The sequence below is a fragment of the Antechinus flavipes genome, chromosome 3 (genome assembly GCF_016432865.1).
Source record: "Antechinus flavipes isolate AdamAnt ecotype Samford, QLD, Australia chromosome 3, AdamAnt_v2, whole genome shotgun sequence".
Classification (NCBI taxonomy): Eukaryota; Metazoa; Chordata; class Mammalia; order Dasyuromorphia; family Dasyuridae; genus Antechinus; species Antechinus flavipes.
In genome coordinates this window covers 247,477,009-247,499,111 of record NC_067400.1, presented here as the reverse complement: position 1 = coordinate 247,499,111, position 22,103 = coordinate 247,477,009, and the positions used below count along the sequence as shown (strand labels likewise).

The window sequence follows — 22,103 nt, the reverse complement described above, 5'->3', positions numbered from 1 at the left end:
AATTTATAGGAAAAAAATGAGAGAAACCAAGTGTTTCATGTCACTGATATGCTAATTTTATAGCTTAGAGGTGGAGTTGAGGAGTGGTCTGAGTCAGACTGTGCAATACTCATAATTCTCTGGATAGAGCTCAAAGGGGAAATCTGGAGATGTGTTTTTAGGCCTGAAACATCACTAGGTCAGGTGGCAGATACCAACTTTGTCCTGCACTTGAGTCAACTTTAAATGCTTCATTATTGTTGCTCAGTCTCAGAAACTCTGTTATCACTGACCAACAGGCTGTCATCTGACAGCCAACAATATTTTGTAGCCATAGAATCCTGGTCATATAGGATGTGTTTCTCTTTGATTATTTTTATACTTCCTCTTTATTTTTCCAAATATATGCAAAACTAGTTAATCTTTGCAAATACCTTGTGTTCCAAGTTTCTCTTTCTCCCTACCCCACTCCCTTCTGTAAACAGCAAACAATTCAATATAGGTTAAACAGTGCAATTCTTCTAAACATATTTCCATATTCATCATATTGCACAAGAAAAATCAGATCAAAAGGTGAAAGAAAAAATAACACAAGAAAAAGCTAACTAACAAATAACAAGAACAGGAGTGAAAATACTATGATTTGATTCATCTTCAGTCTCTTCAGTTCTCTTTCTGATACAAATGGCTCTTTCCATCACAAGTCTATTGGAATTTCTTTGAATCCTCATTGTTGAAAAGAGCCAAATCCATCACAGTTGATCATCACATAATCTTGTTGCTGCTGTGAATAATGGTTTTTTGGTTCAACTTACTTCACTTAGCATCAGTTCATGCAAGTCTTTCCAGGCTTTTCTGAAATCAATCTGCTCATCATTTTATATAAAACAATATTTCCTTACATTCACATAACTTATTTAGCCATTCCCCAATTGATGAATATCTGTCCTCAAAGAGCTTATTATATAGTGGGAAGGACAAAATGCAAATACATATAAAGCAAGCAAATTAATAGCAAATAATTAACAGAGACAAGGCACTGGAATCGAGGCCATGAGGAGGCCTTCCTGGAAAAGATGAGATTTTAGATGGGACTTAAAGGAAACCAGGAAAGTGAGTAGTTAGAGAGAAAGGAGTACTCTCCAGACATAGGATCAAGCAGAGAAAATGAGCAAAGTTGAGAGATAAGACCAATGGCTTTTAATAGATTTAATATATTAGGGTCTAAGAAGACTAGAAAGGAAGGGAACATAGCCACCCAAAATGATGGAGTAGGTGCAGCAAGCTCTGTTAATCTTCCCTCCAAGCAACTTTAAAATAACACATCAAGCTAAGTGAAATGAGCAGAACTAGGAGATCATTATATGTGGCAACAACAAGATTATACAATAATCAATTCTGAAGGACGTGGCTCACTTCAATAATGAGATGATTCAAATCAGTCCAATTGTTCAGTGATGAAGAGAGCCATCAACACCCAGAGAGAGGACTGTGGGAGCTGAGTGTGGACCACAACATAGCATTTTCACTCTTTCTGTTACTGTTTGCTTGCATTTTTATTTTCCTTCTCAGTTTTTTTCTTTCCTTCTAGATCTGATTTTTCTTGTGCAACAAGATAACTGCATAAATATGTATACGTATGTTGTATTTAACGTATACTTTAACATATTTAACATGTATGGGACTACTTGCCATCTAGATAAGGGGATGTGGGAAAGGAGGGAAAAGTTGGAACAGAAGGTTTTGCAAGGGTTAATGTTGAAAAATTACCCATGCATATGTTTTATAAATAAAAAGCTACAATAATAATAAAAAATAACATCAAGTTGAATTCTGAAGTAATATAGCCAACAAAAGGTCAAAATGTTTTTCGAGTCTAAGACAATTTAGGGGTTTGCAAGAAAGGTCTGTGACACTAGAGTAGGGACTAATTTAGAGCACAAAAATTAGTAACGCCAGTGATAGCTTATGGAGATAGCTCTAAGAGCTACAGTAGCAGTGAAAGAAACAGCAGTTTCAGGAATATTCAGCCCAGATATGGTAAGGGGGATTGGAAAAATAGTCAGATATATATGAGAGTAATTAAGTAAGTAAGTAATTAAGCTGATGAGTTTACCAAGTGAAGTAATATAGAGGGGGAAGAGAAAAGAACCCAAGACAGAACCCTGAGGGACACCTATGGTTAGAAGGCATGAACTGGAGGAGTATCTAGCAAAAGAGGCAAAGGAATAATCAGGTTAAGAAAAACCAGGAGAAAATGCTATTCCAAAAACCTGTAGAGAAGAGAATCAAGGTTGGAAGTCAGTTTGTAAGAGATTAAGGAGAGAGTGAGAGGGAAAAAAAAGGTACCTATTATAAATGACTCTTTGAAAGAGTTTAGCTATAAGGGCAGAAGAAAAAGAGGATAGTAAGTAAGAGTGGAAGGATCAAATAAGATTTTGCTTTGTTTAGTTTTTCAGGATAAGAGAGACATAGTCTTGTTTGTAGATAGTAGGAAATGAATTAGTAGAGAAAAACATTGGAAATAAATGAAAGAGTAGGGATGACAGGGGTACAAAATATTGGAAGAGATGGGATAGAATGAGATCACTTGGACAAATAGAGGGATTAGCTTAAGTAAAGAGTAAGATCACTTCATCATGTGAGATAGAAGTGATGAAGAAGAAAGTAGCAGAAGGCACCTGAGTGACAGAAGATGAGAATTAGAGGAGAAGAGATAGTTGATGAATGACCTCGCTTTTTTCTGTAAAATATGAGACAAGGTTCTCAGCAGAGAGGATGTAGAGAGGGCTGTACTGTCCAGGTTTCACGAGCATACAACAGTGAGATTAGCACAACGGTTTTGTCGTTTGATGGTCAGTCTAGCAGCAGTGAGGTCTTGTTGAGATTATTTAACATAAATTCGTAGTAGTCAGTCATAATGGCTGAATGATTTTCTCCATCTTCTTTCAGCAGCACATGTGTAGCCATGAAGATACCAAATTGTGGGAGTAATCCAAGACTGAGGCTTGGCTGGACATAATCAGTTGATGTGATAAAGGGCTAAGGATGCAAAAGGAAGAAAGTGTAGAGTTGAATAAATTCCTCAAGGGGTCAAGATGGGGAGAAGATGAGAATGGCTAGTTCAAGGAAGGTGGTTAAAATGAAGAATAGCATTGTGTAAGGGAAAACAGACAGAAAGGTTTAAGGCTAATAAATTATGATTAGATAAGGCCATTTCAGAATTCTTGATGAATAGGACATTAGACAGATTGCATGCAAAAAGTCTATGATGACTTAACTGTTTTATTCAGATGGTCCAGATGCATGATAGGGACTGCAGACAAAATTGGATATATATTATTCATTCAATGGATCTTATCTTCCTCATGCTGCTCTTGGCTATCAATTATTTTATCCTAGGAAAATTTTATGAACTACTCTATTATTCCTTTGTAACCATTTTAAAATAATTTTTACATTATTTTATATTATTGTATAATTTATTTTTAAAGTTTTCTTCCAACTTTGAGGTTTATTTTGAGATGTCTAAGTTTTAAAAACCCTCCAAAACATTTTGGGACCTTGTTAGCAAGGGGTGAAACATAGAAGAGCTAGAATTGACTCCCGGGGCTGTTGTAGCTATTGTGTCTGAGTGGTTCCTGTGCCTTGACTCTTAGCTTAATCCTTCGGCTCAACACCTAGTAACTTCAGCTAGGAGGTGGAGGGTGGAAAAAGTTAGAAGAAGGAAATCATCAGATTTTTTTCCTCTGAAATACCACTTCCTCTAAATGTTTCCTTGATGTTTTTAATCTGGTGACTCAAAAAAATGGATTTGTGTTTTAATATCCTTTTTTATTCTTCAAATATGCCCTTTTAATATTAATGTGGTTTTTAATTGAATTTTATGGTTCGTAAATCCCTATTGTATTTTTTTAAAACCTTGAATCTCTTGGACTAAATCAAATGTAACTTTAATCCACGGTAATATGTAATATAGGTCATTAATATGACCTATAGGATAGATCATAATGGGAGTAAGAAATTGGAGGGAGAGATTGAATGTCTAGATCTATGAATTGACTGGCATGAAGAATTCCCAGGACAAATCAGCAACTCATATATAATTTATGATATTTAGGAAGTTTTCTGGGACTCTGAGAAATTGAGTGCCTTGCTCAAAGTTAGATAGTTAACATCTGTCAGAAGCAGAGTTTGAATTTAAGTCTTTCTTGTGTCATTAATAATCTGTATCACTCTACTACACTGTCACTTATTTGGATATCTGGTAAAGATTGATTTCTGGGATATAAAAGTATAGGATGTAGATGGATATTTGTTGGTTACCATTTATCTATTGCAGAGTAACAACAGCAGCTTCCAATATTTTGCAGATTTTCATATTACTTTCTAAACAATAATTCATCAATATAGGAATGGTTTGAGATTTCCTGCTTCAGTAAATTAAGGCAAACAGGTTAAATAATTTATTCAGGGTCACACAGTTAACAAGTATTGCAAGATTTGAATGCAAGTCTTTCTGACTCCAGGCCTGGCCCCTTTATCCACTGAGCCACCTAGCTGTGTCTATAGTGAGAAAGACTTACATTTAAATATCAGTCTATTAAGATTGGTTAATATTTTATAAGTTTTTAAATGAAGGTTCAACATGCTTTTTCTTCCAGGAAGCTTTCCCTGGTAATCCTTTTGTAAATTAACTTTTAATTCATTTTAGTAAGAATTAGCTAAATATCACTAACCAGTTCAAGATTTTGTTCTGGGCACCGGGGATGCAAAAACAAGAAAAAAGCTACTTTTGTGAGAGGGACACGTACACAGATGTGTGTAATATAATTTGGGACGCACTAACAATTGGAGGAATTAAGAAAGGCCTCTTGAAGGAAGTTGAACTTAAGCCAGTCTCTAAAGAAAGTTAAAGGTTCCAAGAGGCAAAGATGAGGGAAAGGTATATTTCTCCCCCCTCCCAATTTTAAACATTTTTATTTAAAGTTTTGAGTTCCAAATTCTGTTCATCCTCTTCCAATCCCTAAGATGGTAAGCAATTAGATATAGGTTATACATTTGCAATTTTGTGAGACATTTCTATATTAGTCATTTAGTCAATGATATTCTATTACAATCATATATCACAACTTGTTTATCCAATCCCTGATTGATGAGCATCCCTTTGATTTCCATTCTTAGCCACTACAAAAAGAGCTGCTATTGATATTTTTGTACAAATAGGAACTTTTTGTAGTGGCCAAGAATGGAAATCAAAGGGATGTCTCTGTATCCACTATACCTGCCCCTGACTGGGCTGATTTCTGAACAGCTCTTACTTCTCTGGTAGTACTTTGTTTTGTAATTCTCTCTGTAACTATTATATTAAATTATAATTATCTGTCCATACATCTTATCCCCTCTACTGGATTGTAAAATCCTTGAAAACATGGCCCATACCTTCATGTAAACTTTGTATCTCCCATTTACCTAGCAGAGCATTTTATTCATGGTAACTTCTTTAAAATATTATTGTACTCAAAAAATTAATTGCCTAATTGGTAATTGCATGAAGACTAGAGAACAAACCTACTGTATATAGAAATTCTCATTAACAGAATCAAGTTGTTCATGTCAGTGCAAAAAATAAGTGTAGACAGTTGAGGGTAGATTAAAATGGTATTTTACCTAAGCCATGGTTAATTACTATTATAAATTTTCTGTCAGTAAAAGAGTAACATAAAACTCTTAAAACTATTACTCTATTCTTTCTGACTTTCTAGGATAAATAGCATTATAAGATATTAGGAGATGGGAATCTAGCCTCACATTATGTGATATTATTTTCTTATTTTATATATTTTATGTTAAACTTCTTTATGAACAAATGTTTTTATTTCATTTGTAGGCTCAGATATCAAAGGAAATACTGTTGTGCCTCAATCAAACGTCTCAACATCTTATGAAGACCAATCTGCCTATTTTTTTGAAAAATACTCAAAAGATCTTTTAATTGAGGTAGGAAGATCATTTCCAAATTCAGAGAGCTGTTTGTCCTGATGTATCTAGAGGATTACTTTGCTGAGTCTTGAGCAAACATAAGTGTGATCTATTCATGTGGCTAGCCTTTTCTGAACCCCTTCCCCACCTGCTAGTGCCTTCTCTCCTAAATTTTTATTTAATTACTTTGTGTTTTATATATATATATATATGTATACATATATTATGTACATATATACATTTATTAATATTATATTATATTTATGTTCTTGTATTTTTACATATATTTATTCTCTCTCCCAATAAAATGCAAGTTTGTTGGGAGTAGGGATTATTTCATATTTTGAACTTGCCTTTAAAGTATCTGGCCCATGCTGGCATACAACAGATATTTAATAAATATTTGTTGACTGATTGATACCAGCATTGTAAGCACACTTTGATATCTTTATTTGTAGAACTCAACTTGTTTGTTACATCTTGTAGGACTGTGTCTAAAGCATCTTTTATTCCATCTAATGATACTTGACCACACTTAAAAATGACTTGGATTAATGGGAGGGAAAAGAGAAAGTAATAAGCATTTATATAGCATCTACTTTGTGCCAGGTACTATGTTAAGAACTTTAAAAAATATATCTTATTTGATCCTCACAACAACAACTTGCAAGGTAGGGTGCTATTTTCATCTTCATTTTATAGTTGAAGATACAGTTAATGTGCACCTTAGATCAAGTTTTCTGACTTTAGGACCACTATGCTACATAGCTGCCTCAAAAAAGGAAAAAAAAATCCTTTGAACTTTCACGCCATTGATATAAAGTATTCTAACATGTCATTTTTAAAAATTAGGCATTGATTGAAATTTTGCATCAGAAGTTTACCAGCTCTGAATTTGAAGAAAGTCATCAGGCTTACCTGAAACCTTTCCGTATCCTTGGTAGTCTTCTTGACAAGCCAGAAATAGGTAATAAAGTAAAAACAATTTAATGTTAAACTTAATTTAATATTTCTTTGATTCAAAGGCACTTTGGATTCTTTCCAAACTTCAGGATAATTGTTATGAAATCAGTTGTCATCAGAAGGATGAATGTTATCTTTTGATTTTTCATCTTTTGAATTTATGATATATTATCACATGAATTTCACTTATTGAAATGATATAATAAAATGTTTAACTTTCTTTCCAAGCCAATCATATTGTATGATGTCTGGTTAAGGATCTGTCTTTAATAGCTAAAGTCTAGTAATTTGATATTTTTAAGAAGATGGTATGTGAACATAGAAGAAAAATTCAGTACTCTTAGTCGGTTGGCACAAACCTGTCAGAAACTAATTTACTAAATGTGTCTAAGTCTTGGTTTAGAAAGAGACAGAAAGAGAAATCAAAAGGATGTAGAACATAAATGCTTTTGAAAATCTCTCTAATCTAACCTTTCTATTTAAAATTTTATAATGATCAAGAAACAAAGGCAAAAAATGTTGAGAAGGGCACAAAGTTTAGGTTTGAATTTTTGAATAAATTAAAACCATAATTCAACAATACACTCTGGAGAATCATCTTTCCAATTCAATTCAACGGATCAAGAGTAGAGAAAGAAGAATACTGCTCTTACTTGGTTTTATAGGAGTTTTTCTCTCATTTTCCAATTTTCCAAAACTCAGCAAAGGACCTTAAGTAATAGCTGAGATTAGTTATTTTCTAAAGTAAATTTTATTTGAAGATGCCAAAGTATATGTAGATTCCAAAAGGAAAATAAAAATAATGCATTTATTCTTCAAAACCCTGTTGCGTTGTTCCTCAGTAGTAATTATACCCCAAACTGTACACAGTGAGTCCTTCCCTCTACTCCAACTCACATAGTTGATCTCTGCTAGCCCAAATAGATTTTTCCACATAACTCTAAGGGGTCATCATGATTTAGTCTAAATGTATATATGAAGAATATGAACAAATATTCCTGATAACACACAATCATGTGTTTTACTCATTGGTAAACATTTTATGGTGTGTCCTTTCTAGATCATGACTTTCTAGACCATCTCAACCTGGGATAACTTGTTAAATTAAAGATAATTATAAACTGTCCTCTGTATGTGATGCTGAGATAACATGTGGTATCAGTTTTGGAGAAATATAAAAACACTGGAAGATAGTGGAAGTACTTCATATTTAACATGTAACTAAAAATATTTTTTCTTTATATGGAAGGAAGTATCTGTGGAGAAGACAAAAAAGAAGGGATCTTTTTTCATAATCTTTATTTTGATTATTTCTATAGGCATTTTTTATGTATGTATTTGCCTGTCTTTGAGAATTTTAAATTTCTTCCTATGTGCTGACCATTTTTAAAATGTATGTGTAGATGTATGTCTATTGCTTTGGAAATTGAGAAATAGTCCTCTGAGTATGTCTTTCATATTGTCTTAATTATATGTTATTGCGGTTGTCATTATTAGAGTCAGTTTTATGTATGTTACACTCTGATTAAGATATTTGCCTTGTAAATATGTGTGTGTGTATGTGTGTGTGTATTCATGTGAAATAATTCTGATAATTAAGCAATTTAAGAATATATCAACAGTTCAGGTTCTTCCTTTCTAAGCCGATTTACACACACAATTTACACAAAATTTTTTTAAAGAAAAAGGTGTAGAGAGTTTAATAAATTTATTCTATTCATACAAGTAACAGTGCCTTTTTGTGAATGTTTAACTTAGGAGTAAGAAATTAGACTAATTTTTTATTCATATCATGGATTGACCTTTTTTTCAATTGCAGGGCCTCAGGTTGTTGGGGATTTATTTCTTGAAGTGATCAGAGCCTTATACTCTTACTGCAGAGATGCTCTTGGGATTGATCTTAAACTTAGCTACACTCAAAGTGGAAATTTACTTACAAGGTATGACAATGAGGAATTTTCCTTTCATTATCTTTATATTTCATCTCTGGAAAAGATGAAAATCATATATTCATGAAGATGAAGATCATATATTCATCTCTGGAAGAGAGCCTTAGAAGCTGTCTAGTCTAACTTACTGCTCAGGATGAGATAAAGAGGTACAATGACTTGCCTAAGTTCTCTAATTCCAAAACACATTACTCTTGATTACTCCCCCCTTTGCTGAAAGCCTTTTTCTCTTTACTTCACAGCGTTGTCAGGGTAGCTATGTAGCTTAATGGGTAGAGCCCTAGGTCTGGCTTCAGGAAGACCTGAGTTCAAATCTTCTCTCAGTCACTTACTAGCTGTGTGACCCTGGGCAAGTCACTTAACCCTGTTTGCCTCAGTTTCCTTATCTCTTAAAATAAGCTGGAGAAGGAAATGACAAACCACTTCAGTATCCATCCTGGCATTCTATGATCCCACAGGGTCACAAAGAGTCAGACTTGATTGAATTCCAAAAACAACAAAACTTTTCTCTCTACTTTTCTTTGATTAAAAATCCCATTTGCTCTGATAGAATATGTTAGGTTATTCTAAAAGTCAACATTATTAGCTGCCTAATTAATATTCTTAACATAGTCTGTCATACTTCTACCCAAAAAATCTGTAGTGCAAGACTATTGCCTCTGGGCAATGATAGCCTTAGCTTGGCATTTAAAGTTTAATAAATACTTGTTAATTTAAAGCCCTCAAAAATATGTCTTATCTAATTTTCCAGATTTATTTCACATTAATCACCTTAATATAGTCTGTATTTCAGCCAAACTGCCCTATTAGCTCTTCTCTGTGTTAGCATTTCCCATCTCTGTGACTTTGCTTGGACTCTTCTCAGATTTCTCTCAGAATTTCCAACCTTTCTTCAAGGCTCAACAGAGGAATTCTATTCCATACAAAACTTTTCCTGATCACATGCTAACATCTCTATCCCACTTGTCTGTAATAAATTTATTCTCTTCATACAAATAACAGTGCCTTTTTGTGAATGTTTAACTTATGAGTAAGAAATTAGACTAATTTTTTGTGTTCTTCCATCTTGAAATAATTTTTTATTTAGTTACTTTTGTATTTATTGTTTCTCCCCAATACACTTCAAGCTGATAGAAAGACAGCTATCTTTCAGTTTTCCAAGGTATGGTACCAAACCATGCATAAACTAGATACTTTACTTATTTGAATAATAGCTAGTATTTATAGTTTAAAATTTGCAAAGCGCATTACAAATGTTATCCCATTTTATCCTTGCAATAATCCCAGTAGGAAGTATGTGATATTATTCCCATTTTATTTAGGTGCCTAAAAGACATAGGCACAGAGAGCTTAAGGGACTTATCCGAGGTCCGAATATGGAGAGCTAGGTGTTGATAATCTTAAAAGGAAGTAGATAATGTTTTTCTCAATTAAATATTTTTTAAGTGCACTATGAGAAGTGAATCAAACAAAATTTTAAGAGTACAAAAGTCACTATTTAGGGAGGAGCCTGTGTGTGATGATACTCTTGGAGATTTAAAAAAAAAACAGGTTATTTTTTAAAATGAGTAATAAATGTGCTTATTTATTTACAGTATTTGAAAATTTCTAAACAGTTATTTGTTTTTTAAGGGAAAACAAGCCTGGATCAATTTTTCTTCTTTAACCTTAATGTCCTTTTCCTTCAGTGAGTGAGTTATGGTAACCCTCTTCTTCCCCCCCCCCCCACAGTTACAGTGGGTAACTGTGCCACCCAGCTGCCCCTGTTAATCCTCTTCATCTCTAGGAGATGTTCCTTATGAATGTTTTGAGAGCTTTTACTTTATTAATGAGTTCTTTTCACTTCCTAAAGTAATATTTAGGATGCCTTTCCTGCTAATTCTTAGAGGTTATGGAAGATAGTTTCTTTATTTTACTTTATATTTAACATAAGTATTGAAAAAATTCCCCTTTGGAAAATTTTCTCCATGAAAACTTTGATAACTTCCTCAGAAATCATCTTCTTGGGTCTTTAGAAACAAAGAGTTATAAAAATAATAAACTAAGGGTATTTGCAAAATAACACTATTTCAGGTCTAGGATGTTCTCTTAATTTAGTATATATGCTGCTGAAGTGAGCACATGGTCTCTTATTTTAAACTTTATTTTTTTAAAATAAATATTGTTATCCTTTGTTTTTTATATCAATACATTTCCCCCAGTAACCCCTTTAACCTCCAGGGACCTTCCCAGAGAGGAATTTAACATAATAAATAATATTTTTAAAAGACAATAAATTATCTTTTTTTCACAGATATATTCCTTTTTTTTCTTCACAGCGCAATAAAAGAGAACAAATATGCTTCTGAGATTGTTAAAACTGTGAATTTTCTAATTACTTCCCTAAATTCAGATTTCATCTGGGATTATATGACTCGATGTTTTGAAGACTGCTTTAGGTAATTATACAGTTTAGTATAAAAGAGAAATGAACTATATAAGAACTTTCTTGGGTGGTTAGAATGATCAGATTATAAATGGTTTAGGCTCTGACTGTGGCTTATGCTGACTTTTCATAATCTAACTATTATAGAAGGAAATAAAATGTTAATGTTTGTCACACAAGGAGTCATCAGAGAAAAATAAGCAACTTAAATGTCAAATGGTTTGTGCAAAAACAGCAGCATTTGATCTTCAGATTCAAAGATGCTAATCAAGCCAAGAAACCTCTCTGTTTTGGGTATAATCTTTCTTTACTTTATGATGCTAACTTTGCTTTATATCCTAAAAGTGTAACTTACAGAAAATATGCTATGAATTTTCTAGATGTATCACTCTGTTCAACTTCTATGTTGATAGTGCTTGTTGCAACTTTATCTTCTTAGAGAAGATGAGTCTTTAACTCAAAAATAGGATTTCATCTTTTAAATTTTAAATCATGAAATTAGCCAAGTTGGCAGAATGAGAGGATCAACCAAAGTAAAGCTGCTCTCTCCCATCTATTCTTTCTCGCCCCCCCAAAAGCAACAAATAAAAAAAGACAATAGAAATAGTCAAAATATAAAGCCATGTAAGACAGCAAAAAAAAAAAAAATTAAATCAACAAAGAAAAACAAGTAATAATATAATTTTAAAATACTGTAGAACAACTGAATTGGCGTAAAGCCTGATGAAGTTAGAAAAAGGGCACAAAGTTGAGTTCAAAACAAAATATTATACAAAAAAAGCTATTTAACTTGTTCATATTTTAAAAGAATATATTGATTTAAAATAGATATACATCTAATAATTCTGTACCCAAATTCATCAGAATCAAGATTTTAATAGTCTTATTTTCAGATTCGGATACTTTTTTCATTTTGCTTTTCTGTTAAAATTGCAAAATCATTTTTTCCAAGATGAATCCATATGTGAAACTCTGTTCCAGTATATTTGATAGCAAGAAAATTACTAAATTTGCTTCTGGCTCTGGAAAAAGTCAGATATACCTTATGGTTCATTGAAGTTGAAAAGAATACTGGGCTTGGGATTCAAAAAAATCCAAGTTTCAGTCATAATTTTACCATATTAACTAACTACATGGCTTTCAGCAAGTCATCTCACTCTAGGCTTTAGTTTTCTCCTCTGTAAAACTGAAAGAATTGAGTTAAATGATTTCCAAAGGTCCCTTCTACCTCTAACCTTTTATGAGTTTATTGTGTGAGCCAAAATATTATTTTAGGATAAATATTGAATTTCAGTGTAAAAAAGGTATAACCCTGAAAAACACATTCTGCCCATCTTTAATTAAGCTTCTTTACTGAAACTCTAGGATTCTAAGTAACAAATAATTTACAGTAAAATATTAATCAGCTCTTGGATGTAAGATTTGAAAAAGTGTTTCTAGGATCTGAATTTGGCAAATTGAAGTTCTGCTTGACTTGCTTTGTTGCCAAAAGTAGTCCTGTTCCACCTAAACGTGTTAGTTTTAGGTTCTAATGATTGATCAGCCATTCTTTAAGATCTGTATTGTTAGAGATACTAAGTCTTGCAAAACTAAGATCATATATGAAAAAAAAAATTTCCCCTTTTTTTTTGTGGCAGAAGCAGATCCATGGAAGTAAATCACCCCTTTACAAAAAACAGCACTTCTCCCACAGTTTCAGAACTTTGCATATTGCTTGTGTTCCTCCTTGATGTAATTCCATTGGTAAGAGAGACAAATTCTTTTTTTTTTTCCTGAGGCAATTGGGGTTAAGTGACATGCCCAGGGTCACACAGCTAGGAAGTATTAAGACTCTGAGACCAGATTTGAACTCAGATCCTCCTGACTTCAGGGCTGGTGCTCTATCCACTATGCCATCAAATTCTTAAAAATTATTCAAGGTTTGCTGTTGTCTTCTTTCTTTTAGAGTAATAGGTCAGTTTATTTGAAAAAGAATCATGTGGGATATACAAATTCATGGACTCATCACCTTTTTTTCTTGTATGTGAAAAGTAAATGTAAAGAATTGGTTTAAATCTTCTGTCTTATAGAACATATTTAACCTATATCAGATTGCTTGCTGTTTTGGGGAGGAGGAGGGTGAGAAAGGGAGGGAGAAAATTTTAAATGTAAAATTGAACATTGAAAACAATCTTTACATGTATTTGGAAAAATAAAATACTATTAAAATAATAAATCTTCTATCATATAAGTGGGTTATAACTCTTGAGCCAGTTCTACATATGTTTTCATGAAATTAAAACAAATTGAATATCAAAAACAATAATACAGTATTTGCAAAGTCCTGTTATATGAATAAAAAAAATATAAAATAGTTCTGTTTCCTAATTTAAAAATTACAGTTGTGTAATTTTTCTTTAATGAAAATTGTCATGTTTCTTTTTTTGTTGAGAAAGAAGGTAAAGAATGATTAAATAAGTGATCAAGTAAAATATCAATTAAGTTGTTCAAGAAAAAAAAGAAATAAATTTATCTTTTCTTTTGCTTACTAAATTTGTAATTAATATAAAGATTATTCAGTTTGTAAAATAAGTTTATATGAAATGACATTTGAAATATATCCCTCTCCTCTTTCAAAAATAGGAACTTTATTCTGAAGTACAAACTCAGTATCTCCCACAGATGCTCAGTTACATGATACAGTGCCTTTATGAGGAATTGGAATTTTTAACCTTGCCTGAACTCACCCATGCCTTAAAAACTTGCTTCAAAGTACTTAACAAAGTGCAGATGCCTCCATCTTACTTGGATATTGAGACACAGAGTGAAAATATGGTATGTATTGTTATCAATGAAAAACACTTAATGACTTGTTCCATATTAAAAGTGTTTTCTATTTTATGTGTATAATAAATAATTGAGTTTTTACTAGAAACAGAAAACTATTTCCCTGGGGCCTACATTTTTCCAGCAAAATATAAGTTATGAAAGATTATACTACACTAATGACATTAGTTTTGGCATCAATTAGAAATGTTTAATTAATAGAATAAATGTAGAATTATATTTGTTGTCCTCTGAAAAAGAAAAACAGTGAATATTGCTAAGTTTTATTCTGGAGCATATAATTGGACTATTTTTGTGCTGATAATTCAGGCAATAATAAATAATATGTGTCTAATTTGGAGGAGTTTTTTTGCTGAGGCAATTGGGGTTGTGACTTGCCCAAGGTTACTTTATATAATTCTTTTCAAGAACTTGCTTTTCTAGGGAAAAGTGGCTTTACATTTTCATTATCCTGATTCTGTATATACTAAATGAATTCCAGAAATTTGCAACATTTTAACTTCACATATGCATATCTCTGATGTCTATGTATGTGTGTTTTGAGAGGGTTTAGGTGAGATAAAGAATCCAGCCCAGGATTTTATTGTTCCTATAAGGAAACTCCCTCAACCAATGCAGTGACAATAATTAGCAACCTTCAGTCTTAGAACTTCCTGGGAGCATTTAAAAACCTTAGTGATACATCTAGTATATGTTAGAGTTAGGACTTAAATCCAGATCTTGCTGATATTGTAGCTTGCTCTTTGTTATACTGTGTTGCCTTATAACATGCATTATTATAAAAAGAAATTCCTTCTCATAATTTGGTTTAATATATTGTTAGGAACTTCAAAAGTCTATTCAGCAGAATTCATGAGTTGTTGGAGCTGAGGTCAAGTTATCACTCAGTGACTAATATGATGAACCTCTCTGAATTTGGAGTAAGATGCCCTGAATAAGAATATCTGTACTGTTTATCTTTAGACAAGCTGATTATTTTCCCTGAGACATACTTTATTTCAGTGTAAAATGAATGAATTGGTCGTAGATAATCTCTAGTTCTAAAACTGTGATGTCTGAGGACAGGACATTTTACCTTCATGTGTCCAGCATACAATATACTGTCTTGTCCATAATACATGTTTATTAAACATGTTTTTAATTATATTGGATTAGTCATTGGATAATCATATTTAATAGTTGATCCAGGGTAATTATCAAAAGGGAGATCAAATATTACACTTAGACCTTGAAAAATTATTCGAAAAAAGAGAAAAATTATTTGACTTAATTGTTTTTTCAAATTCAGATTGTTTAATTTGGAAGGGTCTTTAAGAGATCCTCTGCTTGTCCCTTAGGTAAAGTCTTTTAGGTATTCTTGGTATACAAATGTGAAAAGTAAGAGCCAAAAAGATGAAATTATTTGCCCAAAGCCAACAAATAGCTTTTTAATGGCAGAACCAAAGCTATCACCCAGGCTTTCTGACTCTGCTGTTTTCACTATCTTCTGCCACCTCACCAATTTTATTGGATGAAATAAAATTTAAACACACAGTGAGCAGCTGTTAAGTGGTTGATGGTCTTGGGTTAGTCAATCATTAAAAGAATCAAGAATATCAAACAAGTAAGAAACAAGAATATCAATAAATTGGGGGAAGGAAGATAAAAGAAATAATGTGTACTGCATGTAAGCTTGTGGAAATACTCTTCAAATGAGAGTACCCGTTTTTATTTAATTTATTTATTGATCACCTATAATGTATATTAATTTGGGTTAACTTTCTATAATCTTATGTCCATCTAGTTGCTAGAATTGGACATTTTAATTTAAATCATCTTTTTGACACCTGAATTAAATACAAAGAGTAAGGTATTCAAAGCTATTTGAGAGTAGTAGTGGTGTTAGAAATGGAAGCCACTTCAAGTAACTCAGATATCAGTCATGATTCCCACAGTAAGATTAATCTTTTCAACTGATTCAATATGTGTTTTTTATGCATTGTTAGAATTCCTAAAGAGTCTTTTATATACAGAGTAATAGGAACCAGGCTTCATGTTAAAGTCAACTTCTATATCAAATTAAACCTGTTTACCATGTGGGTTGTTTTATACCTCCCCCACCTTTGGAAAACCCATAGTGTTTAAAAGGCAAATGCTTTCTATTGAATATTATTCCTATCAAGTAGAATCATGTGATAAATAATATTGTAATTATGTAGAACAAAACTGTTGCTATAATAGCTGCAGCTCCAAATCAACAGTTATAGTTAGTATGATTAAATCTTCTAGTGAACAATTCTTGAGAAAATTTAAAAATTCAGTTTTCAGCTTTAGTCTTTAAAACCTACTCATTTCCTGGATGTTCTAAAGTGGGCTCTGTTTTAACCTGTATACTAAATCTCTCTATCTGGGGCACACACCTCTTATCCCTCCCCCCTAGTGGCTATTGTTAGTAGGATGGCAGAATAATAAGAATTCCCTCAATTATAATTAGAATATGGGACTAACATATAAACAACTATATGCAAACAGACATGTACAGCATAAATGAAGGTAGTCTCAGAGGGAAGGCTCTAAGATTAAAGAGAGTTTGGAAGCACTTTGTGCAGAATGTGAGGACTTTGGCTGAGATTTGAAGGAAATTAAGTAGAGATAGAATTCCAGGCAAGAAGAACATGCTTAGAGAATGGAAATGCTTAGAAAAGAGAGAAGTGTTTGGTGTGAGGAACAGCAAGAAGACCAATGAACCCAGATTGCAGAGTATTTGAAGGGGAAGAAACAAAATATTAAAAGATTTTATTTTTGATCCTATAAACAATAAGGAATCCCTAGAGTTTATTGGATGGTGGTGAGGTTTGGGAAGATGAGCAGTAATGTAGATCCAAATATTAAGATCAATTTGACAGCTCATTGAGAAATGAATTGGAATGAGGAGACACTTGAGACAGGATGACCAACCAGTAAGTTACTGCAGTAATCCAGACATGAGGGCCTGTACCAAGATGATTTGTCTTGTCAGAGAAGGGAAGGGAATGTATATTTTGGGGATTTTTTTTGAATATACTATTTTTATATTTTCAAAATACATGCATAGATAGCCTTCTACACCCACCCCTGCAAAACCCCTGCGAAACTAATACATATTAAACATATGTAGTCCCTTTACACATATCCCCACAGTTATTATGCTGCCCAAGAAAAACCAGACCAAAAAGGAAAAAAATGAGAAAGAAAACAAAAAGCAATAAAATAATAACAAAAAAGCAAAAACACCATGTTGTGAGCCGCACCCAGTCCCCCCAATTCCTTTCCTGGGTGCAGATGGCTTGCTCCATCACAAGACCATTGGAACAGGCCTGAATCACCTCGTCATTAAAAAGAGTCACATTCATCAGAATTGATCATTGTATAATTATGTTGTTGCTGTGTACAATATTCTTTTGGTTCTGCTCACTTCACTCAGCATCAGTTCATGTAAGTCTCTCCAGGCCTTTCTGAACTCATCCTGCTGATTGTTTCTTATAGAACAATAATATTCCATAACATTCATATACCACAACTTATTCAGCCATTCTCCAGCTGATGGGCATCCACTCAGTTTCCAGTTTCTTGCCACTATAAAAAGGGCTGCCACAAACATTCTTGCACATGTGGGTCCTTTTCAGGAAGGGAATGTATATGAGAGAAGTCTTTAAGATGGAAATCTCAAGACTTGAAAACTGATTAGAAATAAAGAATGAGAGTTGAGGATGATAAATAGATTGTGTGCCAAGGTGACATCAAGGATAGTGGTATCCTTGGCAATAATAGGGAAGTTAGAAATAAGAAAAGGTATGGGGGAAGATAGTGAATTCTGTTTTGGACTTGTTATGTCTAAGATATCTCATAGATACCCATAGATGAATTGATAAGGAAAATACAGTGGAATAATAAAGCCAGAAAATAACAATTAAAAAAAAATTAACTGATGAGATAAAATGTTCTTAGAAGATAAAGCAAGAAACTTTAGATTAATTGGAATTCCAGAGACTATAAAACAAGAAAATAATAAGTATTATACTTCAAGAAGTAATTGGAGAGAACTTTCAAGTCACATGAATTACAAAATGGCATATTATACATTTCTTTCATCTCCATAACTTCTCAAATTTCTCCAAAACAGAAATTATGTACTAAAGAAAAAGTTCCTTCAGCTGTTTCCATGGTCTAAAAGAATCAAATTCCAAAAGAAAGTTTAAAAAAATTCCAGAACACAGGAACTGATGTTGACTGACCCTGAGCTCACTCAGCAATCCTCCCTCATCTCCCATGATGCTTCTTCCCACACTGCAGCAAGACTGCACTGGCATACAAGCTTACATCAAAGGCCATTCCTAATGCCTGGTCCTGCCTCCCTCTTTCTAGTGCCTGCTACAGGCTATACAATTTTACTCAGGTCCTGACAGCCGTTTTAGTCATAGCCTTTCAGAAGCAAAAATCTGCCAGGAACTGCAACTTGGAAGTTCCAGAAAGAGGAAGCTCTGGACTTCCAATGATGGGGATTGCAGTGGGAAGGAAACAGACTCTGAACTTCCAATGTCAAGTCAGACAACAGAGGGAATTGGACAGAGCACCAGAACAGGACACCATTTGTGTCAGAGTAAAGATTTGAACCTTTATCTTCCTAACTTTAAGTTCATCCTCTGATGAAAACAAATTGGATAATAAATGCATTAAATTTTTAAAAAACACTATTTTATAAGAAAAGTCAAAAGAATTCAGAATACATAGTAACACAGAATTAAAACATCATTAATGAGCAATAACTATAAATATAGTATATTTCTCCAGAGTTCTGGCTCTCTATAGTTTGCTTTTTAAGCATCCCAAACAACCAAAATGCAGGAGGAGTGAATAAATGCAGCAGGTAAAGACAGCAACAGCAGCAAAGTAACAGCGGAAAGACCATTAAGAGACTTCTTTCTAAAGAAATACAAGGATACAAGGATGAAGGTAGAAATCTGGTAGAGATAATAATGAAGAGGTATATAGGAAGCATAATGGATAGAACTGGTGACAACTAATCTACAAATGAATGCTTCTTTTGTGGAATTGCATTACAACATGTGAGGGTTCATGAAAGGAAGAAAGGGGAGTAGGGGGGATAGCAATGAGTGATTGATGCACAGAAATCAAATCAAAGACTAGCAATAAAGGCAGAGGGAATAAGCTCTGTGGTCTCGGAAAGAGAAGAGCCCATGGGAAAATGGGTGAGCAGAAGGAGGGAATGTTTGAAAAGGGAAAGAAAGAAAGGAAGCCTTAGTTTGTGGAATAGGGATCTACTGGTTGGATGTTCCTGTGGGTGAAGGGAGATGACCCTACATTGAATGAGCCCTAGAGGTTTTAGTGTTTGAAAAATCAGCTTGTGGTGATGTATGTTAGAACTTTGGGGGCACAGATCATTTTTACCTTCTGAATCCAATTCTTCTTGTGTGCAACAAGAGAACTGTACGGTTCTGCACACATGTATTGTATCTAGGATATACTATAACATATTTAACATGTATAAGACTGCCTGTCATCTAAGGGAGGGGGTAGAGGGAGGAAAGGGAAAAGTCGGAACAAAAGTGAGTGTAAGAGATAATGTAAAAAAAATTACCCATGCATATGTTCTGTCAATAAAAAGTTATAATTAAAAAAAAGAACTTTGGGGGCAGCTGGCACGTCAAGGAACAGGAGAGCATAGACAAAGGGAGATTTTCAAGCAAATGAGAAGCAACCCTTCCATGGGGCAATGTCCTTTCTGCTGGAATAATTGGCATTGTTCTGAGAGTGACACAGTAGAAAAGGGGAATCCTACCAGGATATGGCAGGAAATTGCTAGAGGTGAAAGACTAAAATGGATACCTTGGAAACTTTGATTATATAAAGAGCAGAGAGAAAAGAAAAAGACCAGATGATTGTAAGAGCCATGAATCAGAGAATGAGATAATGGTGTGAACAGGAGAATATGGATAATGAAGAGCGTGAAAGTAATCATGTTTGAAAATGGGTACCAAAAAAAGCCCTAATAAATAGAACTAGCTGAAAGGGAAGAGAAGAAGGAGGAATCTGCTTGATCAAGGGGGGAAAAAAGAGGGGAAGAAATATATAATCAAATAAAAGCAAGAAAGATGAACTAATGAAGAAAAGCTTAAAAGGAAGAAGATAACAAAGCAGAAGAGGATCAGGGCTACGGGAAAGAAAATCAGTGGTAATAGGACCACCTTTTAAAAAACATTAAACTAAAATAACTGAAGGAACACATTTTTTTTCCTTCTCTAAAAATTACTATTTGTCAAATGGAATGGCTCTCTAGGAGGGATTAGGGAAAAAGGATAAATAGAATATTGTGTTGATGTGTGTGAGTTGTTCAGTCATTTTCAATCATGTCCAACTTATTATGATCTTATTTGGAGTTTTCATGGCAAAGATACTGGGATGTTTTTCATTTCCTACCCCAGCTCATTTTATAGATGAGAAACTAAGGCAAATAGGTTAAGTGACTTGTCCAGAATCACACAGTAAGAGTTTGAGGCCAGATTTGAACTCAGGAGAATTGAGTATTCCTAACTCTAGGCCCAGCATTCAGGAAAGACTAGTACTTCTGGTGTGAGGGCATTCCAGTTCTTTTCAGAGCTGCTCTTTAATTGATTGGTTGTTCCTTTGTTCTCAGAAGAGACCCAAAATGACATTGCTATGTTAGAGTTGCATATCCAACTATGGCTAATCAGACCACTCCGAGCTCAGAATGCTCTGCCACGGTTTGGACACAAATAGTCCCTTTGGTATGAATATTTAGGATGGGCTCTCCAACTTTGCTCATCTTGAGTTTCTTCTGAGCTAATTCAATCCTGCTTTGCTCAGAGAGCCCATCACCTTCTCTGATGAGAGCACGCCATGCTGGGTAGTTCTGTGCCAGTGTCTCCCATAATACAATCCATTGCACAGTTCTTAAAGGAGATCTTGAGAGTGTCCTTGTATTGCTTTTTCTGGCCACCTTAGGAGCACTTATCATGGGTGAGCTCTGTATAAAGTAATCTTTTTGGTAAGTGTACATTTGGAATTTGAATAAGTCCTCCTGACTTTTGCCTTGTTCCTAGATTTCAAAGACTCAGGGACAGAAAGTAAGGCTGACAACATTGTACAACTCTGCGTCACTTAAATCTAATTCTCTCACAAGTCAAAACATCACCCCATATTGTCACTGGTCCTCTTCAAAACAAAGAACAAACACTAATGGATGATGATGTGAGAAACAAAAAAATATCAATAAAATCTTATTAACAAACAGTAGAAAACTCCTTATAATTCCAGTAGGAAAAAAATGTTTCAAAAATCCCATATACACAGTATTCCCCAAAGTCCTAATGCAATATCATGCTCTTAAAGTTTTTAAAGCTAAAAACTGCATATATATTTTTAGGATATCTTACATATCCTGAAGAATACCATTGTTAAATTTGTAAGGTAAAATGAAAAATAGTCCTTAAATATTAAGTAAGAAAAGTGAAATTAGCTATCAAAAATGACAATACATCTGATTTCTCAATAATGACTGGGGAAATAAACAGATATTAAATTTGCATATCCTTCATACTTAAGTATATCATTTGGAGGAAAAAAGGCATGTTTTTAAAATTAAATGAGCTTGTAGAATTTTCCAACAAAAATCTACAATGAAAAGGAAACAAGTAATAAAAGAATTCATTATGGACTATCAATGTTAATTGCTAATACCTTCAATCAAGTATTATTAAGTACCTATTATGTGACAGGCATTGTCTTAGATACTGGAAATATAATTATATTGAATAAATTAATCTGTACTTGCACAGAGCTTATTCTCTAATGGATAAAATACCAAATATGTATATAAAATATTTGAAATAAATCTAAACAGAAAAATTAAAATTATTTCAATAGAAGGTAAAGAGAGAGAACATAAGCAGTTGGAATAGGTCAGGAAAGATGGTATATAT

At 33.4% G+C, this 22,103-nt stretch overlaps 1 protein-coding gene across 1 annotated transcript in view; it reads left to right on the top strand.

Annotated features, from left to right (window-relative positions):
- DOP1B (DOP1 leucine zipper like protein B) overlaps positions 1-22,103 on the top strand; it is a 132,098-nt gene that overhangs the window by 31,113 nt on the left and 78,882 nt on the right. Inside the window, exons 7-12 of the mRNA XM_051984839.1 lie at positions 5,870-5,979; positions 6,814-6,928; positions 8,744-8,864; positions 11,192-11,311; positions 12,936-13,041; positions 13,921-14,112. Coding sequence (XP_051840799.1) covers positions 5,870-5,979; positions 6,814-6,928; positions 8,744-8,864; positions 11,192-11,311; positions 12,936-13,041; positions 13,921-14,112 — 764 coding nt within the window. The remainder of the gene's footprint in view (positions 1-5,869; positions 5,980-6,813; positions 6,929-8,743; positions 8,865-11,191; positions 11,312-12,935; positions 13,042-13,920; positions 14,113-22,103) is intronic.